The sequence below is a fragment of the Cupressus sempervirens genome, chromosome 3, assembly GCF_028749045.1.
Source record: "Cupressus sempervirens isolate cs-2001-9-10 chromosome 3, ASM2874904v1, whole genome shotgun sequence".
NCBI classification, from domain to species: domain Eukaryota; kingdom Viridiplantae; phylum Streptophyta; class Pinopsida; order Cupressales; family Cupressaceae; genus Cupressus; species Cupressus sempervirens.
The window spans coordinates 184344266-184362373 of record NC_143120.1 but is presented as its reverse complement, the minus strand read 5'-3'; the positions used below and the strand labels follow the sequence as shown (position 1 = coordinate 184362373).

Sequence of the window (18108 nt, the reverse complement as noted above, 5' to 3'; positions counted from 1 at the left end):
TTTACTAACAAAAGTATTATTTAATTACCAGTGGCATATTCATTGTCTACATAAGTGTTCCTATAGGGTCCCTATTCTCTATTTGTTGTTGGAAAACCCATCACCGATTTAGGCTTTCCCATTCTTTAACCATGCCCATCTTCCATCATCTCTTTGTAAGAATGCCAACTAGTTCTAACTCCTAACAAATCATCAATTGCTTCACTTCTTAGATGTTTGACATTTCGTCAAACACTTTGCATGCAAACCCTCTCTCACTGTATTTTGTTTTCAGATCGTGTTTACTTGTTTGGAATGGTTTTGAATGATGTTAGAATGCTTGCAAAAGTTTACCAAGAAATCTACGAAAAGAACTAAGTTACAATGCAATCCTTTTTAACCTATTCAAATGCATACATGTGAAAAGTGCAACTATGACTAGTAGACATTAAAGCAAACAATTGGCATCAAACCAAAATATCTACAACACAGCTCTTGATGAAGACCAAATAAATAATTATAACAACTCTCAATAAAATTTCAATTATAATTAGAGAACCTGTGAATAACTGCTATATGGATCAACTTGCAGCAAATAAATTGATGAAGACCACATACAACAGTGTGCTCTTCCAACCCAACGCCAAACGCTGCTATGCATATGACAGACGCAGCTTTACAAGGTAACACCAAGCTCTAATAATGCAGGTCGCAGCTGCCAGGGCAAGGCCACAACAGTAATGCAGACCCACACCAACAATGTGAGGTATTTGCAGAAAACAAATGTCTTTAATGACATCCAAATTGTAGAGGTTTGAATGGGATAACGGACACCCAATCACACACTATATGCAGAGTTGAATCACTGCCTGGTTGTGTATCATTAACAAATAAAATCCAATGCCCAGCTGTGTAGAATAGATGCTGATTTGCAGCACTGTTGCCTTCCAAAAACATACTGATCACAGTAGAGGAAGACAATAATAATTTTCAGAATTTAATCCACAGTACCTTAGCTATGGATTAAATGCATAACTCAGCTTCAAACTCTTATACCTCAACAAGGGCACAGGAAATCAGAACTTCAGGAAAATATCACAAAGATGACAAAGCAAAATAAAATAATCAAATGATCATATGCCTTTCCTTTCACAATGAGCCCATATTTATAATCTCCAAAAACTACTTGTTTCCCAAATGAAACTCCGCTAAAGAAGGTTTACCAACACAACATTAATTAGAAGCTTCAATTAGATTCTTTTAATGAATAACAATTTCATGCCCTTTTTTATTTAATACTTAACTTGGCTTATAACTAATTAAATAAATGACCCCTTCCAATGATGACTCAACCCTCAACTTATGTGAAATTATAAAGTTAAATTATAACTTTATAATAAGCCATTTAATAATTTGGCCACTAAAAATATAATAACTCTCAAAATACTCTCCTAAGGGCAGGGGCCCTAGCTCGGTTGGCTAAATCTTCCCTGTTGTAGGGGGTTGGTCACGGGTTCTAGTCTCCCCCGTCCTCGTGGTACCGGTGGGCATGTCGCGCCAGCGCTACCGGTCACGTTAAAAAGTTTATCAGGCGCACTGCAATTTATAGGGGGGCCGTGTTGCACCGATTCTTGCAGTCTAAAATTAAAAAAAAAAAACTCTCAAAATACTCATCATTTAAATGTCATCTTAAATAGGAGTCACACCTATTATTTCTCCATGTGACCAAATGCACTTTAATAGAAAGGGTCCATCTCAATCAACACCCGACTTACCACAAATAGTAAGTACACAAAACCAAGCCCAAACAAAGTCGAATCTGAGCCAAACAAGGATCACAACAATAGGCTAATCTCTCAAACACTGATGTTGCCAAAAATAGGGAAATTACATTCTTGTTCTCACTTTCTCCCACTCGTTCCATTCTCCTTTTTGAGCAAGGATCAAATCTTCATCTAAGTGAAAAAGTGGGCCTCTAAGTAACCCTCAATTTTTTAGAGTTGTATTCTTTTCCTCTATATTTCTCAAGATGACTCTTACATACCAATCTTTTCCTACATCCATCCTTTTTCCAATACGAAATTGCACTTTGAAGAGATGATCCACTCAAAAAATAAATTCCACATCGACACCAAGTAGACAATCGTAGAGATCCATATACAAGAACACATAAAGAGAGACTCGGGATTTACAATAAAAACTTGTTCAGACTTAATGGTAATGAAAAACCATCAGAGGTTCATAGGGTTCCTAGAACATATGTCACCTCCAATAATTTGCTAATCAAAGGCAAACCTCCAAGTTTAAATTATAATATCTTCATATTTCTCTTTAGCTGGTGGTGTTCACATTCTCAAGAACTTGTTGGGGAACCAAGTATCAAGGAGCAATATAGTTCATGCTTCGAATGGTGAGTGAAAGGATGAACTCCAAAACGTCCCAAACTTTGCCAAAGTTGCAGGTAAACGGACACCAGAAGGCCGACAAGATGAATAGAAAAATTTAGTACTTCAACCTAGATTTTTGACCAAGACATGGACAAATGGGTGTGAAAATTTTTCAAGGCCCAGCAGCACAAATACTAAGAAGGCCTCCTCCAGAATTTGGATAAGAACTAACAAACCAGAAAACCTCATTAGACCGCTTATCCTTTATTTATTCTATTACAGACCTACCAAATATAGATTCATAAGAATTGTGAGACGATTAGGTTCAAAGGGTGTCGGACATTGGTTTGTTATTTACATGAAATGGATTACTAAATATAGGTTTTGTGGATACTAATGTTGTGAATAGAGTTCTATTATAATGTATTTTCATGATAATATCAATTTTGGGAAATGAATGCAAATTGATGAGTATTTTAGGACTTCCCACATAAATTCTTTAGAAAGTATGAGAATATAAAGGTTACAACTTTGACACGTGCATGATATTAATAATGAAATCATGGCTTGCACCTCGGGTCATACAAAAAAGTTACCTTGTGATCAGAAGATAAGAACCACAATGTAAAGAGCAGAGAAATATTTGTGAGTTTCCTTACTTTAAAATAGGATTCAATCTATGAGAAATGCACTTCAGAAAAGCTTTTAGAAACATAGAGAAGATTGCATCTCTTGTATGCATGTTTCCCAATTACAACCAGAACAACTTTGCACTGTGCAGAAAGAAGAAAGAACGTGAATTAGAATTTAAACTTGTCCAAAAAGTGTTAAGTGTATTACGTCCATGTATTCCCAAGGTTTACTTCACAGAGAAGAAGCTTGTTGCTTCCCTTAGTGTACATCTTCTGTGCACTTTTTGTTGAGTCGGTCGCAAAATAGCAGCCCTGCATGGAGCATTCCAGGACAAATGCGTTATGTAAGAAATCATCCTGGACAAATTATTAAATGCAATTCTTTTGTTCTAAATATATATATTTTTCCATTAATTTTGTTTTGAAGGGTCTATATGAAAACTTACCCGCCCAAACATATTATCATTTTCTTTTGGTGGTAATTTGAATCCTTTTCGTATGATACTATTTATAGAAGCATCATCCGTTCCATGAAACAAAAGCTGCCTGGGTCCATTTGGATTGAAAAGATCTCTTTGAGATTCAAGAAAACTGATTTCCATTTCTAGGTTTGATACCTTTTCAATCTTTGTTACTATTGGGCAAATTCCATGACTTGGTTGAATAAATCTTTCTGTTCGGTCCATGACCTGCAATGCAATCAATGTTTTAATGATAACAGCACAATGCATTTTATATCAAGAATTGATTGCCCTATGTTAATAGGATTATTTTTTCAAATGAGAATTTTCACAACTTGATTCTTTTAGATTACATTAAGACTTTTGGACCACCAAAAATTTGTGGTTATGACATCACTACTGCAACACATGTTATAAACTCATGAGCTATTTTAAAAATTCGGGTTTGGTTGGAGATTAAGGTTTGCCAGTTCACCAGTACATTTTACCCTAGGTTCAGTAGATTTATATCAGATAAATAAAAACAATTTTATATTTGTGCATCTGAACAAGTTTAGGAAAATCGAAGCTCTTCACAGAAGACTTGCTTTACTTGCCAAAGCTAGGCTTGATTTTATTTTTGTAAAGATGCTGACTTCTTTGTTCCTACCCATTAAAGCACAGGCTCAGATCATAGTTTTCCTTGGTCTTATGGGAAGTGATCTTTGTCATATTACTGTTGTACAGCCAATGTAATTCTCTGGTTCTTGATGTTCATAAGATGCATTCCTTTAAAAAATTGTTTATAGCAAAACTGAATCTTGATTTAATTTGATGTTAAATTAAAACATGCAATATATCAAATACCAATGCCATTTCTTAAAAATCTCTCTTTGCGTGTTTAACTTTGGAACATCATGGTTTATTATTATTTGGCATGTCTTGGTCTTCTGTTTACATATGAATTAATTTGCTGTCTTCAAGGAGACTGACAATGAGCTACCGTTAGATCGAAATTTTAAAACATGTCATAAAGGTTTTAACTTATAACATAATATCAACCTGTAAGTATTCTGCCGCGGTATCTCCTTCATCACTCAGTTCTTTGCAAATCAATGTTTGATTCTTTTGCATTTTCAATCTCTTGATTTCTTCTTTCAGTTCTTGCTCTTTCAGATTAATCTGCAATATCGCCTGGTTTCTTTCTATTTCTGCTTTAACTTTGGCGATTTCTCGGCAATCGCCACACTCACGCTGTTCACACTTTTCGGAACATTTCAAGGTGCACTGATGGCCACACTTCCGCAACCTACCACATATTTCCTCACACTTCAGCTTTGTTTTCTTCTCCCAGCACTTACACAACTTGATGTGCAGACACTCGGGAAATTTGAAGGTTATCTCTTCCTGGCATTGAAGAATCTCTTCATCTTCAGAGCACTTCTTTGTGATCTTGTGACCACATCTTTTGAGTACCAGTTCTACTTTTTCACTGCAGCTGGGGTGGATTCCATGATGACAAGAAATTTGACACCTATGTCCACAGGTAAGTGCAGCATTGCATGGTAATTTACACAAAGAAGGACTGAATGAGTCAACTTCTTGACTGTCTACTATTAGTGGTGGATTGTGAGGGTGTCGTGGGCAACGTAAATGGATCAAGTTACCAATACATTCTTGCTCCTTGAAATAATTTAGCAGAGTCTTCCAATCATCGGATTTGGCTAATGTGACATCATTTCCACATAAATACAGTCCACTGCGTGCTCTAGAGACAGAAACACACAACCTGTTACGCTCTTCCAAATGCCCAATCTTTCCTTCCATGTTGGAGCGAACAAGAGACACTATAATTATTTTATTTTCAGAACCCTACAAAGCAAAAAAGCTGACTTAATTTGGAAAGAACATCAATATCCACACCTTGAAATTCATGTCTCGGCATTAAAGATGCTAACAAGAAGATACAATTATTAGGCCCCCAATGCATTAGCAAAAACAGTTGTTGTACCTGAAACCTGTCAATTGTATGAATCTGAATCATCTGAATGCTTGGAACTCCTGCTATTTTTTCCCGCAATAAGGAGACCTACTAAATCAGAAAATATTTAGAAATCCCAATTATGGTGAAAATGAAGAAGTCTAATGTTGTTAACCCTGTGAGATTCAGCATTTCCATTAAGCTATCAAAGTACTAGTACAGGAAAGTGTATGGTGGAATTATTCCTACTTGCATTCACTTATCCTTTGGGACCTATATTCTGCACAGGCTTGTGTAATTCTGTACAAAGATGCATAATATAAATAAATTTTATCATAACATTGACATTATGCAGAAAATTAACAGGAAATTAATAAAAAATGAAAATACCACAGAAATTTGTAATTCACTTTATCAAATGAGACATGGCATATGATATATTACATAAATTCAAATATCTAATTGAAACTAGCGAAATAGTCGTCGTTTCATAACTGATCTAAGCACGTACAAGGACAAATCATGATATTTCTCGTGATTGAGAACATCCAAATTTGACAATTAGTTCATTAGAATCAAATGCAGTAGGTAGATAAGGTAAATTATTTATATCCAACAATGACCACAAAATGGATCAAAGGGACAGCCAAGAATAGAACAGGGTACCAGCCCATAGTAGGGGTACCAAACGGTGCTTGAGGAAACAGTGCAGAACCACGAAAAACAAACAAACCAACCAACCAACCAAACAAAGCAAGAACAGGGTGGAGTCCAACAAGGAAAACCTCTACCCCTAAGAGGCCAAAGCACCAGAAAAAATTCTAAAAATAGAGGGATAAGACAGAGAACTAGGAAGGGCCGTAGTCCACCTCAAAGAGGTCGTGGAGGAAGATAGTCAAACTGGGAGGTCTTGAAGGAGAAAGATCGTTACTGAAGAGAGTCCTTGCGAAGCTTAACCGATCGGTAAGACCAAAGGAGTGACCAAGATGATGTTTGGTGACCCGACCTAAGGGAGCCCTATGAAGGAGAATGATAAGCTGACGGGAATGTGCTTGTGCAGGAACCTAGTGCTGAAGCAAGTGGTTCCAATGCCTGATGGCTTCCTAGATGTGAAGAGAAAGACATCTCTAATTAGTATATCCGAGGAAGGTGGAGAGATTTTGAGACTCCCTAAAGAGACAATGGAATCTATCTTTGATCTCATAATAGGTACAGGAAGGGAATATGAAGTGCTCCTCGATCTTAGGCTCTCTGATGATACAAAGTTGGCAAACCGATGATAAGGGCAATCTTGCATCACCCAATGTTTCTTTCTTTTCAATAAGGGTCGTTCCAATGCAAAGTTGCTATTTGTGGAAACTTACTATTTTTAGTAAGTTGGTCATATAAGCTTAGGATATTCTAATTTCACAAGTGGAGGCTCATCTTAGATATATCCGTCTATTGGTTGAGTTTCATTGCCATATCATATGTATTGGGGAAGTTATTGAGGATTTTCGAAATAATTTTTGGTATAAAACTTTGAGCTCAATTTTGAAGGCCTTAGAGGCTCCAAAACAAGGGCAAACCTTGGCTAACAGACGCTTGTGTGGTTAGGGTGCTATAGTTCAGGAGCTATCCTTTCTGAGAAGCAATTATATTAGCCAATCAGGTCTACAGTTAAGAAGTTATGGCCTCCAAAAATTGGGTTACTCGAAATTATAAATAGAAAAATTGTTTTGACGCAACTCTATGTAATAAACATGAAAAATAAAATAATATTATGGTTGGCTAGCCTCGAGGGTTAGGCTAAATTCTAGAACCTTCTCGAGCAGTGGATAATTGCCTATATAAGGAAGACTCTAGGGAATTCCTGGGTGGTTGTTCATAGCTCTGTCTTGCAAAATATTGTAAGGAAAATACCCATGTGGCTTTGCATATTGTATTTTTGAAACCCTAATTCCGTACTTTTGGAGATAATAAGAAGCTTACTTTTAGTTCTTGCAAATTGTTGTTGTTTCTCTATTTTATGTTGCGTGTGTGTGATATTAAGGGGAGCACCCTTTATCAAGTGGTATTAGAGTAGGAATTCCTGAGTGCGTAGATAGATCATCGACTATGAAGCAGTTTGCACCAAGACCGTTGTTTAGGGTTTCAGCGATAAGTGGAAAAATGCCTTCACGAAGATAACACGGTGGAGGTGTGGCACATGAGGTTAAAGCCCTCCAGAGACAAGTACGAAGATTGCAAAAAGAGATTTGTAGAGGGATGAATCTTGCAATAAGAGATGAAGTAAGGATGAATTCGAGGAAGAAGGAAATGTTGATCAGGATGGAGAAGGTAAAGTTCTGAGCCAAGACGAAGAAAAACTTTTGAAGGCCATTTCCAAGATTGAGAAAATAACTAAGATTGAGGTCCCCACATTTTTGGGAAATCTTAACCCAAAGGAATTGATCGACTGGATCAATGAATTAGAAGAATAATTGAGCATGAAGATATTGAAGATCCTGATAGGATCAAGTTTGCGAAAGGCTAGACTGAAGGGTCATGCGAAGATCTGGTGGCAAGAGATTTAATTGGACTGAACCAGAAAAGGAAAGAAGAAAATCACACGATAGGATCGGATGGTAGATAAATTGAAGCGACAATTCATTCCTATTGATTATGAGCTTGATCCGTTGAAAAAAATGCAAGGGTTGAAGCAAGCGAGAAGATCTGTTCAGGAGTTAAATAAAAGAGTTTTATGAGTCCTCATTAGAATAGGCCATTCAAAAGTTAACAGAGAGAAAGTTGTCTGTTACCTTAATGAGTTGAGACCAAGAATTCAGGAAGAGTTTGAGTCTAGTTAGAATGAACAATTTTGAAGAGGCATATTAGTTTGTCTTAATGTAACGCCCCACTAAGAGATCCAAAATAATTAACCTAAAGTTTTATTAAGTTTGTCAAACTTTTCTTTTCTTTTAAAGAAAGAAAAACATACACATCAATTATAAAGTAGCAGAAGCAATAACATACAATCAGGCATAAGCAAACATAACAGATTACATTCCTTAAGGATCCCAAGACGTTGAGTCACATTTAAATTTAATTAATACTAAGTCTAGCAAATACCACATCCACATGAAAGAATAATTAAAAGCCCAAAGTCCATTTAAATAATATACATTTGTTCCAAATACCACTTGGCAATAAAATTTGGAATGCTCAATCATCCATTGTACATGTCACAGGTATGAAAGGCTAAAAGAATATACGTTTATTAAAAGTAGGTTACATCATCCCTTTCGGATCCATGAAACAAAGTACAATACAATAAGTGAAACCATCCATCATAAAGATATAACTATCCATCATAAAGATACAACTATCCACCATAATACACTAAGACAGAAAGAAAGGAAATGTAGACAAGGAAACTCCAACTACGGTATCAACGGACAGATCTCAATGGTAAGAGTAAAAAGCACTACCACCCGACCATGTGGTAACCCAAAAAGGCCCACTCCCACAGCACTGAGGAGATAGTCTCAAGTCCCAAACAGGATAACAAACCCAAATATTGAAAGTAATCTCTAAGTCCAGGAAACCCTAAAAGTAATCTAACTCAAAGGTTACAAATAAACTCGACATCTAGACCCAAAGGCACACAAAGACACGTAGGAAATCTACTATGTAAGCAGGCAAGTGTCATCATACAAATCAATGCTAGAGTTACCCTAGTAGTCTCTCAGGACCCCGTCCCCCTAATGATCCATATGTGGCACTAGTATCCTCTCGTACTGACAAGGCATACTAACGATGCATGGTCGCAACCATGCGTTCTCTCTACTCCCATGCTAGTCTGTACTAGCACTCAAGGCATGAGCGAGAACATACAAAAACTCTTATTAGGTTCATTTTATTCCCATTTAGTGTAGTGTTTTCACTTATTAAACAACTTACAATGGGTTACCCTAAAAGCCACTTAGGGCCCCAACCTCCATTGCAAGCCACTTCTTGACAATACATATAGATAACCTACCCTAGGCTCATAAAAGCACAAATCAAAGAATGATAATAAAAATCACCTCGGTCTTATACAAGTGACTAGAAAGCATCAAAAGATAATTCACAATAACACATCAATTCTCTACGAGCAATTGGAAAGCATCCCAAAAATACTGATCGAAGACTCAAAATGAAAAAGTCAATTATGTCATAGCATGACATCACCAAGAAACAATCATACAAACACCTCAGTCCTATAAAAGCGACTAGAAAGCAATCCAAATACAATCAATAGATCAACACACATCATAGAGCATACCAGACACATTACCATGGTTGAGTATAAAAGATCGAAATCAAATCAAAATGAAAAAGTCAATTATGTCATAGCATGACATCACCAAGAAACAATCATACAAACACCTCAATCCTATAAAAGCGACTAGAAAGCAATCCAAATACAATCAATAGATCAACACACATCATAGAGCATACCAGACACATTACCATGGTTGAGTATAAAAGATCGAAATCAAATCATCATAACGTCACAAACGCAAAACTCCCAAGCCTCTAGTAAAATCCTAAGATTGGTCAAAGCTCGATCAAACCCCGACACCCAACAGTAAAATCACACGTCATAGAAAGAGTACATACAAAAATAACATTCATAATTCATTCTGTTTTGGAAAACACACAAGTTTAAACTTCACTCTAGGTTTCCAAGTTTTCATTTTCATTTTCAAATATTATAGTTAATGTTTTCGATCTCCATTAGGGTTTCAATTTCCAATTTCTCTAGTTACCAAATTCACTAAGGTTTTTTCAAGTTCACTAGAATCCCAGACGATTCAACTAATTCATATAAAGTTATTTAAACATAGTTTCATAATTCAATTTGTTATCAAACAAACACAAGATTTGATGTTCAAAACTAGGGTTTCAATTTTCATTTTCCCAAAGTATTATAATTACTAAGATTTTCAAATACTAAAATTTTCCTAGTATTACAAATCATTTTCATATATCTGAACCATATAAACACATCCAAGTTTATAAAAGAAAACATTAATTCTCCCAATTAATTTCTTTGATTTTTAATTTACTTTAGAATTATATTTAAATAATAAAGTAATAAATCAAATTTTCAAATAATTAAATTTCAAATTTTAACAATACTTATTAAAATTATTTATAATAATAATTATCAATTATTACCATAATAATTTTAAATTAATTAGACTTTGGAAAATCTTTCTCAAAAAGGAAACCTACTAAAAATAGAAACTTCCAAAAATAGAAACCCATTAAAAATAGAAACATTCCAAAATGGAAACTTACTAAAAACATAAACTTTCCAAAAAAGAAACTTGCTTAAAATAGAAACTTTCTCAAAATAGAAACCTGCTAAAAATAGACTTTCTAAAAATAGAAACCTGCTAAAAATAGACTTTCTAAAAATAGAAACCTACTAAAAATAGACTTTCTAAAAATAGGAACTTTCCCAAAATAGCCCTGATATAGAAATCCAAACCAACTAGTCAAATTCTATAAAACGACATTTGTTTACTTTTCGAACCCAAAACCCAATTTAACAATTCCATATACAAAACCTCAATTTAACAATAAGGGTTTCAATTTAACTCTTTCACAGATGTATTCAAGAACAGAGAACAATAAATCTTAACACGAGGGTTTTCTAGTTTCCAATTTGTATACAAATGTTTCCTGAGAATGATGAACAACCAAATCTACACACAAAGTTTTCAATCATAAAATTGCTTACAGAAGCTCCCAAAAATGAAGAATAATAAAATATGCAAAACAAGGGTCTCAACTCAAAAGAATTGTGAAAACAAAAACAGAACAGACACGGAGAAGACAGGAATTCAAAGGACAGAAAACCACTGTACAAATAAACCACGAGATTCTACCTGGATCTGATGCTAAAACAACAATCACACGAAGCACGCAAAAATAATCCCCTTTCTCTGAAAACTTCCTTCTTCGAAATTCCTCCTCCAAAACCTGTGTAATTGCATAATGAGCTCTAGATCTCTGATAAAGAGTTCTCCCTTAATTTGGGACTCTAATTGTGCAATCATGCAATCTTTGATAAAGAGTTCTCCCTTAATTTGGGGCTCTAATTGTGCAATCATGCAAGGGAACTCGTTGATCAATTGTTGTTTATTGCTTGTTATCTTTTACCTTTTCACACACAAACTTTTAAATATTTAATTAAAATATCTTTATTAAATTAATTAGCTTTCTCTCTTTATTTTAATTTATTATATTTTAATTTCATGCATATGCAATTTAATTAAAATAAACTTTATTAAATAATTGCTTACTCTCTCTTTAATTAATTTATTATATTTTAATTTCATGAATAAGCTTTATGCAATTTAATTAAAATAAACTATATTAAATAATCGCTTACTCTCTCTTATTAATTTATTATATTTTAATTTCATGCATATGCTTTGTGCAATTTAATTAAAATAACTTTATTAAATTTATGTTTTCACTCTCTAGTTAATTATGAGATGTTTTAATAATCTTTATTAATTCAACTAATATTATTATTTAGATTTTATTATTTAAAATAAAATTCTTAAATCATTATTATTAATTTAAATAAATATAATTACGCCTAAATTAGAACCAAAACTTCATCTTTAAATTGAATTGTTTTATTTAATTAATTCACGAGATTTTTTTAATAATATATTTATTAACGTAATTAATAACATTATTTAGAATTTATTATTAAAAGAAAAGTCCTAAATAATTATCATTAAATTAAATAAATATAAATACGTCAAAAATAGAACTTTAATATAATCTTTTAAATTTAATTATTTTATTTAATTAATTTCTCAATTAATTAAATATCAAATTTCTTTATAAAATTTCCATTAAATTAAATCATTAAATTATCTTTTAATTTGATTTAATTATAACAGAAAATCACCACATACCCACAAAACCAAAAATGACAACTCAAGGCAAATAACATAATCAAACTCCAGGGTCAAAATCACGAATTCACGTCACTTGACGAATTCGGATGGGTAAACTAACTCAGATACTTGTCCTATTTTTCTAGGAAAAATGGGTTTAAAGCTTAGGATTTGGACTTAAGAATTTATCTCCCCTTTCTTACCATTGAGATAATGTGATAGGGTATGCTCATCCTGGCAATTCAGCGAAGTCGATACCCGGTACTTGCAATTTGCATAAAATCTACGCATGTACAACTACAAACACATATATGCTAAACTAAACAAGCAATGGGAGGAAGTGGTGCATCGTGTAGATCCCGACTAGCAGGTGACTATGACTCCCTTCCTTAACCACATCAGAAATGTCATACATAAAGAAAATATACACGCACACTATACACATGCAGTATGGGGTAAGTATCCATAAGAAAACACATATGATAATCCATCTCACTAATCATCATCAATAATTGAAATCACTATAATAAGCATCATAAAATCAACTGAATATGAAACAATATCTGATAATCTGAAAGATAGTGCTACTAATCAATAAGCATAAACTGGCCTAAAAGAGTTCGGCAGTACTAATAAAATGCAAACTAGGGGCAAACACTACACTTACGAGTAGAGGAAACATTGAACAAGAAGTTTAACAAGATGCAAAGTGGAAGAGGCCGTGCTGTAAGATCTAGTGGACAGTTTTATGGAAGCCGAAATGAAGATCAGAAGGATGAGACTAACAATAGCCAAAATCAGAGGGGAAATAATTTCAATCATTTCTATGATCAAAATAATAGGAATCAAAGAGGAAGAGGACAAGGAACTGGAAGAGGAGGAGGTTTTCGTGGAACATGTTTTCACTTGGGAGGAGGTCCTAGGGCTTATGAATGTCCTGAATACCAAGGAAGGATAGATAGAACTGAAGGTCAGACAAAAGTTGCACATGTGGATGAAGATGCTAAGTCATCACATTCTAAAGATGCTAAAAGAGGAGAAGTTCTAGTTAACATAAGAGTCTTGCTGAGTGTTGAGAATGAACCTAAAAAAAGGAGGAACTTGTTTCGCACCAAGTGCAACTGTAAGGATAAGTGTTGTGATGTGATTATCGATAGTGGAAGCATTAACAATTTGGTGTCAAAAGAGATGGTGATGAAGTTAAAGCTCAAGAGGCAGAAACACCCACATCCATATCGGATTCCCTGGGTATCGGATGATCAAAAGGTCATGGTGAATGAACAGTGCATGGTAAAGTTCAAGATCCAGAATTACCATGATAATGTACTATGTGATATCATACCCATGGATGCATGTCATGTTGTTGGATAGGCCATGGTAATTTGACAAGCGTGTTGTGCATGACAGTCATGTAAATGTTTATTCCCTAACAAAGGATGGAGTGAGACATAAGTTAAAGTCATTGAAGGACATAGAAGAAAACATATGTTGTAATGTGAAAATAAGTTTTGTTGATGGAAGGAAGTTCCTAGAGGGTATGAGACATGAGCATATGTGTTTTGCTATAATTCCAATAGATGGTAAAGAAGTAGAATATGTATCTGCAAAAGTTGCATATTTGTTAAATGAGGTTCAGGATATTGTAACTAATGATGTCCCTAATGGATTACCACCAGTAAAGAAGATTAGTCATCATATGGACTCAATTTAGAGCGAGTTTGCCAAATAAGGCAACACACAGAATGGCACTAGCAGAAAGTGAAGAGTTGAACATGCAAATATAGGAGTTGTTGCAGAAAGGGTTGATTCGAGAGAGTCTAAGTCCCTATGTGGAACCAATAGTTTTAGCACCAAAGAAGAATGGGGAATGGAGGATGTAACAAATCCTAGGGCTATCAATGAAATCACAATCAAGTACAAATTTCCCTTGCCGAGGATGGATGATATTATGGATTGTTTGAGCAGAGTTGTGTATTTCACAAAAACAGATATGAAGAGTGAATATCACCAGTGGATATCACCAGATTCAGATTAGAGAGGGAGATGAATGGAAGACTGTCTTCAAGACAAGAGGAGGATTGTATGAGTGGTTAGTCATGCCTTTTGGGCCAACCAATGTACCGAGCACTTTTGTGCAACTCATGAGTGAAGTACTGAAACAATTTCTAAGTAAGTTTGTCATTTTTTACCTCGATTATATTTTGATCTTTAGTAAGACATTGGAGGATCATACGATGCATATTTATAGGGTGTTTGAGAAGTTAAGAGAGAGAAATTTCTAATTAATTTGAAGATGTTTTGAAAGAGTAAGTGTATTAGGGATTGGTAGTTTCAGCAAAAGATCTAAAAATGAACCCAGAGAAGGTAAAGTTTATCCTTGAATGGCCTACTCGAAGGAGCCCTCCTAAGGTCAAATCTTTTCATGGTTTGGCTAGCTTTTATAGAAAGTTTATCAAGAGTTTCAACAATGTCTGTGCACCCTTGACTGAAACAATGAGAGGGGATAGGAAGGAGTTCAAGTAGACTACAAGAGCAAATAAGAGTTTTGAATTGTTGAACCAGAAAGTTACAACACAACCTATTTTAGTATTTTTGTATTTTAATAAGGTGTTTCAAGTAGACTGTGATGCTAGTTGAGCTGCAATATGAGTTGTTTTGAGTCAAGAAGGTAGACTTGTTGCTTATTTTCGTGAGAAGTTAAATGATATGAAAAGAAAATATTTTGTTTATAATTAGGAATTTTATGCCATAGCTCAAGCATTAAAGAAGAAGAGACACAAGAGTTTGTTTTTTTATATTGAACATCAAGATTTGCAATATTTGAACAGTCAAGGAAAGTTGAATTAGAGGCATTTGAAATGAGTTTATTTTTCTAGAGTTATACATTTGTTTTGATACACGAGAAAGAAGTCTAACAGGGTTGCAAATGCTCTTAGCAAGAGACAACTTTTGCAGTCAAAGTTGCAAATTGAGGTTGTTGGGTTCAAGGGACTCCAAAGTTTGTATCCTCGGGATCTTGATTTTGGAGAAGCTTGGAACGCTTGTACACAACCTGTTACTCTAGACAAAATGAAGTATTGGATTTCACCATCTAGGATGGTATGCTATTTAGAGGGAGTTAGTTGTGCATTCCAAGGAGTTCTATGAGAGAGACTCTCATCGAGGAGAAGCGTAGTAGTGGGTTAGCTCAAGTTAAAACCATTACTATGGTTAGTGAGAACTATTAATGGCCACAGTTGCAAGAAGATGTCAAGAAGTTTGTACAAAGTTTCAGAGTATGTCAAATGGAAAAAGGAGCAAAGCATAATACAGGGTTGTATCAGCCATTAGTTGTACCAAAGAAGTCATGGGAGAATATTAGTATGGACTTTATTCCTGATTTACCAAAGACTCAACAAGGGCATGATTCAATTTTTGTGGTGGTTGACAAATATTCAAAGATGATACGTTTCATTCCCTGTAAGAAGACTAATGATGATGTTCATGTGGCAAAATTGTTTTTCAAGGAAGTGAGACTACAAGCTCTACCAAAGAGCATTGCTTCAGATCGAGACACCAAGTTTGTTAGGTATTTCTGGTGCACATTGTGTAAGAAGTTAAAGGCAGATTTGAAGTTCAGAAATCATCCACAAATTGATGGGCAGACAAAGGTGGTAAATAGGAGTTTAGGGAATTTGCCAAGATATTTGGTTGGAGATAAGCGAACAAGATGGGACTTGATTTTACCACAAAGGATTTGCATATAATAATTCAATCAACAAGAGCACCGGTAAATCACCATGCTGAATGATTATGGAATGACTGTAGACTCCACACCCTCTACTTATACTAAACCAAGCCACAGGTCATCCTAGCAAAATATATTAAATAAACACTGACATATTAAATAAACCTTCAAGCCACAAGCCGTCTTGGCAACAAACATTAAATACATGAAAATAACTAAATACATAAGAAAGGCCCCAAGTTTACAATACATAACTAACTCATAAGACAATATAAGAGTACACGCCCTTTGGCATAGATCCATGTGTCATCCAACGATCCAAATCTAAGAGTGCACATGCCAACTCCCTCGGATTGAAGCTCACAACTACAATCTCCAAAGTCTCCCAGCAAATTAGGAACACGCCATCAACACTCACCAAAACAACTCTAACTCCAAGAAGATAACTCCCAACTCTATGCACAATTAGGACAAGGTTACCCAAGATGTCTCACACATATCCACAATTGCACAAAGCGTAACTCCACAAAAGTGATCCCAAAGCTCCTGCATACAGGATTGCTGACTTCCCTAGGATGCTCCTACATCACCTTAAGGGCTTTGAAATGAAATCAAACCCCGATTAACAGACGCTTGCATGGTCAACCATTGTAGATCAAGAGTTGTCATTTCCAAAAAGTGGTTATAGTAGCCAATCGGGTCAATAATTAAGAATTTATGGCCTCCAGAAATTGGGCTACCTAAAATTATAAATTGAAATTGTTTTGAGTAGACTCTATCTGATAAATATGAAAAATAAAATAATTTTAAGGTTGGTCGGCCTCAAGGGTTAGGCTAAAGTTTAGAACCTTCCAGACAGTGAAAATTTTCCTATATAATGAAGGCTCATAGGGTTGTCTAGGCAATTCTGGGTGGTTGTTCATAGCTCTATCTTGTAGAATATTGTGAGGAAAATGCCCATGTGCTTCGCATATTGTATTTCTAAAACCTATAATTCCATACTTTTGGAGATAATAAGAAGCCCACTTTTTGTTCTTGCAAATTGTTGGTGTTTCTCTAATTTTTATTACGTGTATGTGGTATGAGGGGAGCACCCTTTATCACAAACCCTATTTGTTCTATCAAGTTGATATTAATCTCAATGTAAAGCCCTTGAAAGCCCACTCTAAAGGAACTGTGAGGGATTCAAAGAAAATGGGACAAACGGTGTGAAAGGTACGAAGGGCAAATAATGATCACATCTCCAATCTCAAGGAAGTGTTGCATAGAACACCATCTGAGAGTGAAGACCACTATGGTGGTTAACCCAAGTAGTGTTAATGAACTATTTGTAAATCTAGTTTTTGATGAACCAATTCAACACTTGTTTGGGGGGGGGGGGGAGGGGGGGTGGGGGGAATGAGCGGTTGCCCCAAAAGAACAATGGTACAAGGCGAGATGATCAACATTGATGTGTATAGACCCCAAAAGGGCAAAGTCTTAGCAAACCAACAATGAGCCCTCCAAGAGGAGGCAAAAGCGGCAATAGACTCCAAAGAGAAGTAGGTGAGGTAGGAATACATGTTGCACCCCTCACAACAATTAGAAAAACCTTGAAGGTGATGTAAAGAACAAATCAGACCGACTATGGCCTCAATCCTAAAAGAACAGGCTCCAAACTTTGCAAGGATGATATTATGTGGAATGAACTATCCATAGCTGATAATATGTTGAGGAAGAAGAATCTAGACTTGCTCCATAGGGGACCCAATCAAACTTCAAAAGGTAAGGGCCCAAAACAACATAATCATATAGAATGGTAGGCCTAATAAAAGTGTCTATGAGGGTCATGTTGGATAGGGTGTACTAAAAGTGATGCCGAATACATTGTCTCTCAAAAGGGGCCAAACAACCATAACCCTTACTAATACGCAAGTGAAGGGTAGGTCTCATATTGAACCAAGGCAAGAGAACTTGACACCCAAGTAAGTATAGGATGAAGAGATCTCCACCTTGATGCCCCTAAAGTATAAGTGGAGGTAAATTGTCTTAAG

The 18108-nt window shown here is 35.2% G+C and overlaps 2 protein-coding genes across 5 annotated transcripts in view; one reads left to right on the top strand and one right to left on the bottom strand.

The window, feature by feature from the left end:
* LOC149565404 (uncharacterized) overlaps positions 1-18108 on the bottom strand; it is a 137040-nt gene that overhangs the window by 70064 nt on the left and 48868 nt on the right. The window contains exons 7-10 of one of the 3 annotated variants that reach the window (XM_089818911.1): positions 5450-5527; positions 4501-5310; positions 3445-3687; positions 3207-3310 (exon numbers count right to left, since the gene is read on the bottom strand). In XM_089818911.1, the coding sequence (XP_089675037.1) occupies positions 3207-3310; positions 3445-3687; positions 4501-5310; positions 5450-5527 (1235 nt within the window). The remainder of the gene's footprint in view (positions 1-3206; positions 3311-3444; positions 3688-4500; positions 5311-5449; positions 5528-18108) is intronic. The other 2 variants (XM_089818912.1, XM_089818913.1) reach the window with 2 other exon arrangements.
* LOC149565405 (uncharacterized) overlaps positions 1-18108 on the top strand; it is a 106645-nt gene that overhangs the window by 70567 nt on the left and 17970 nt on the right. The window lies entirely within an intron of this gene.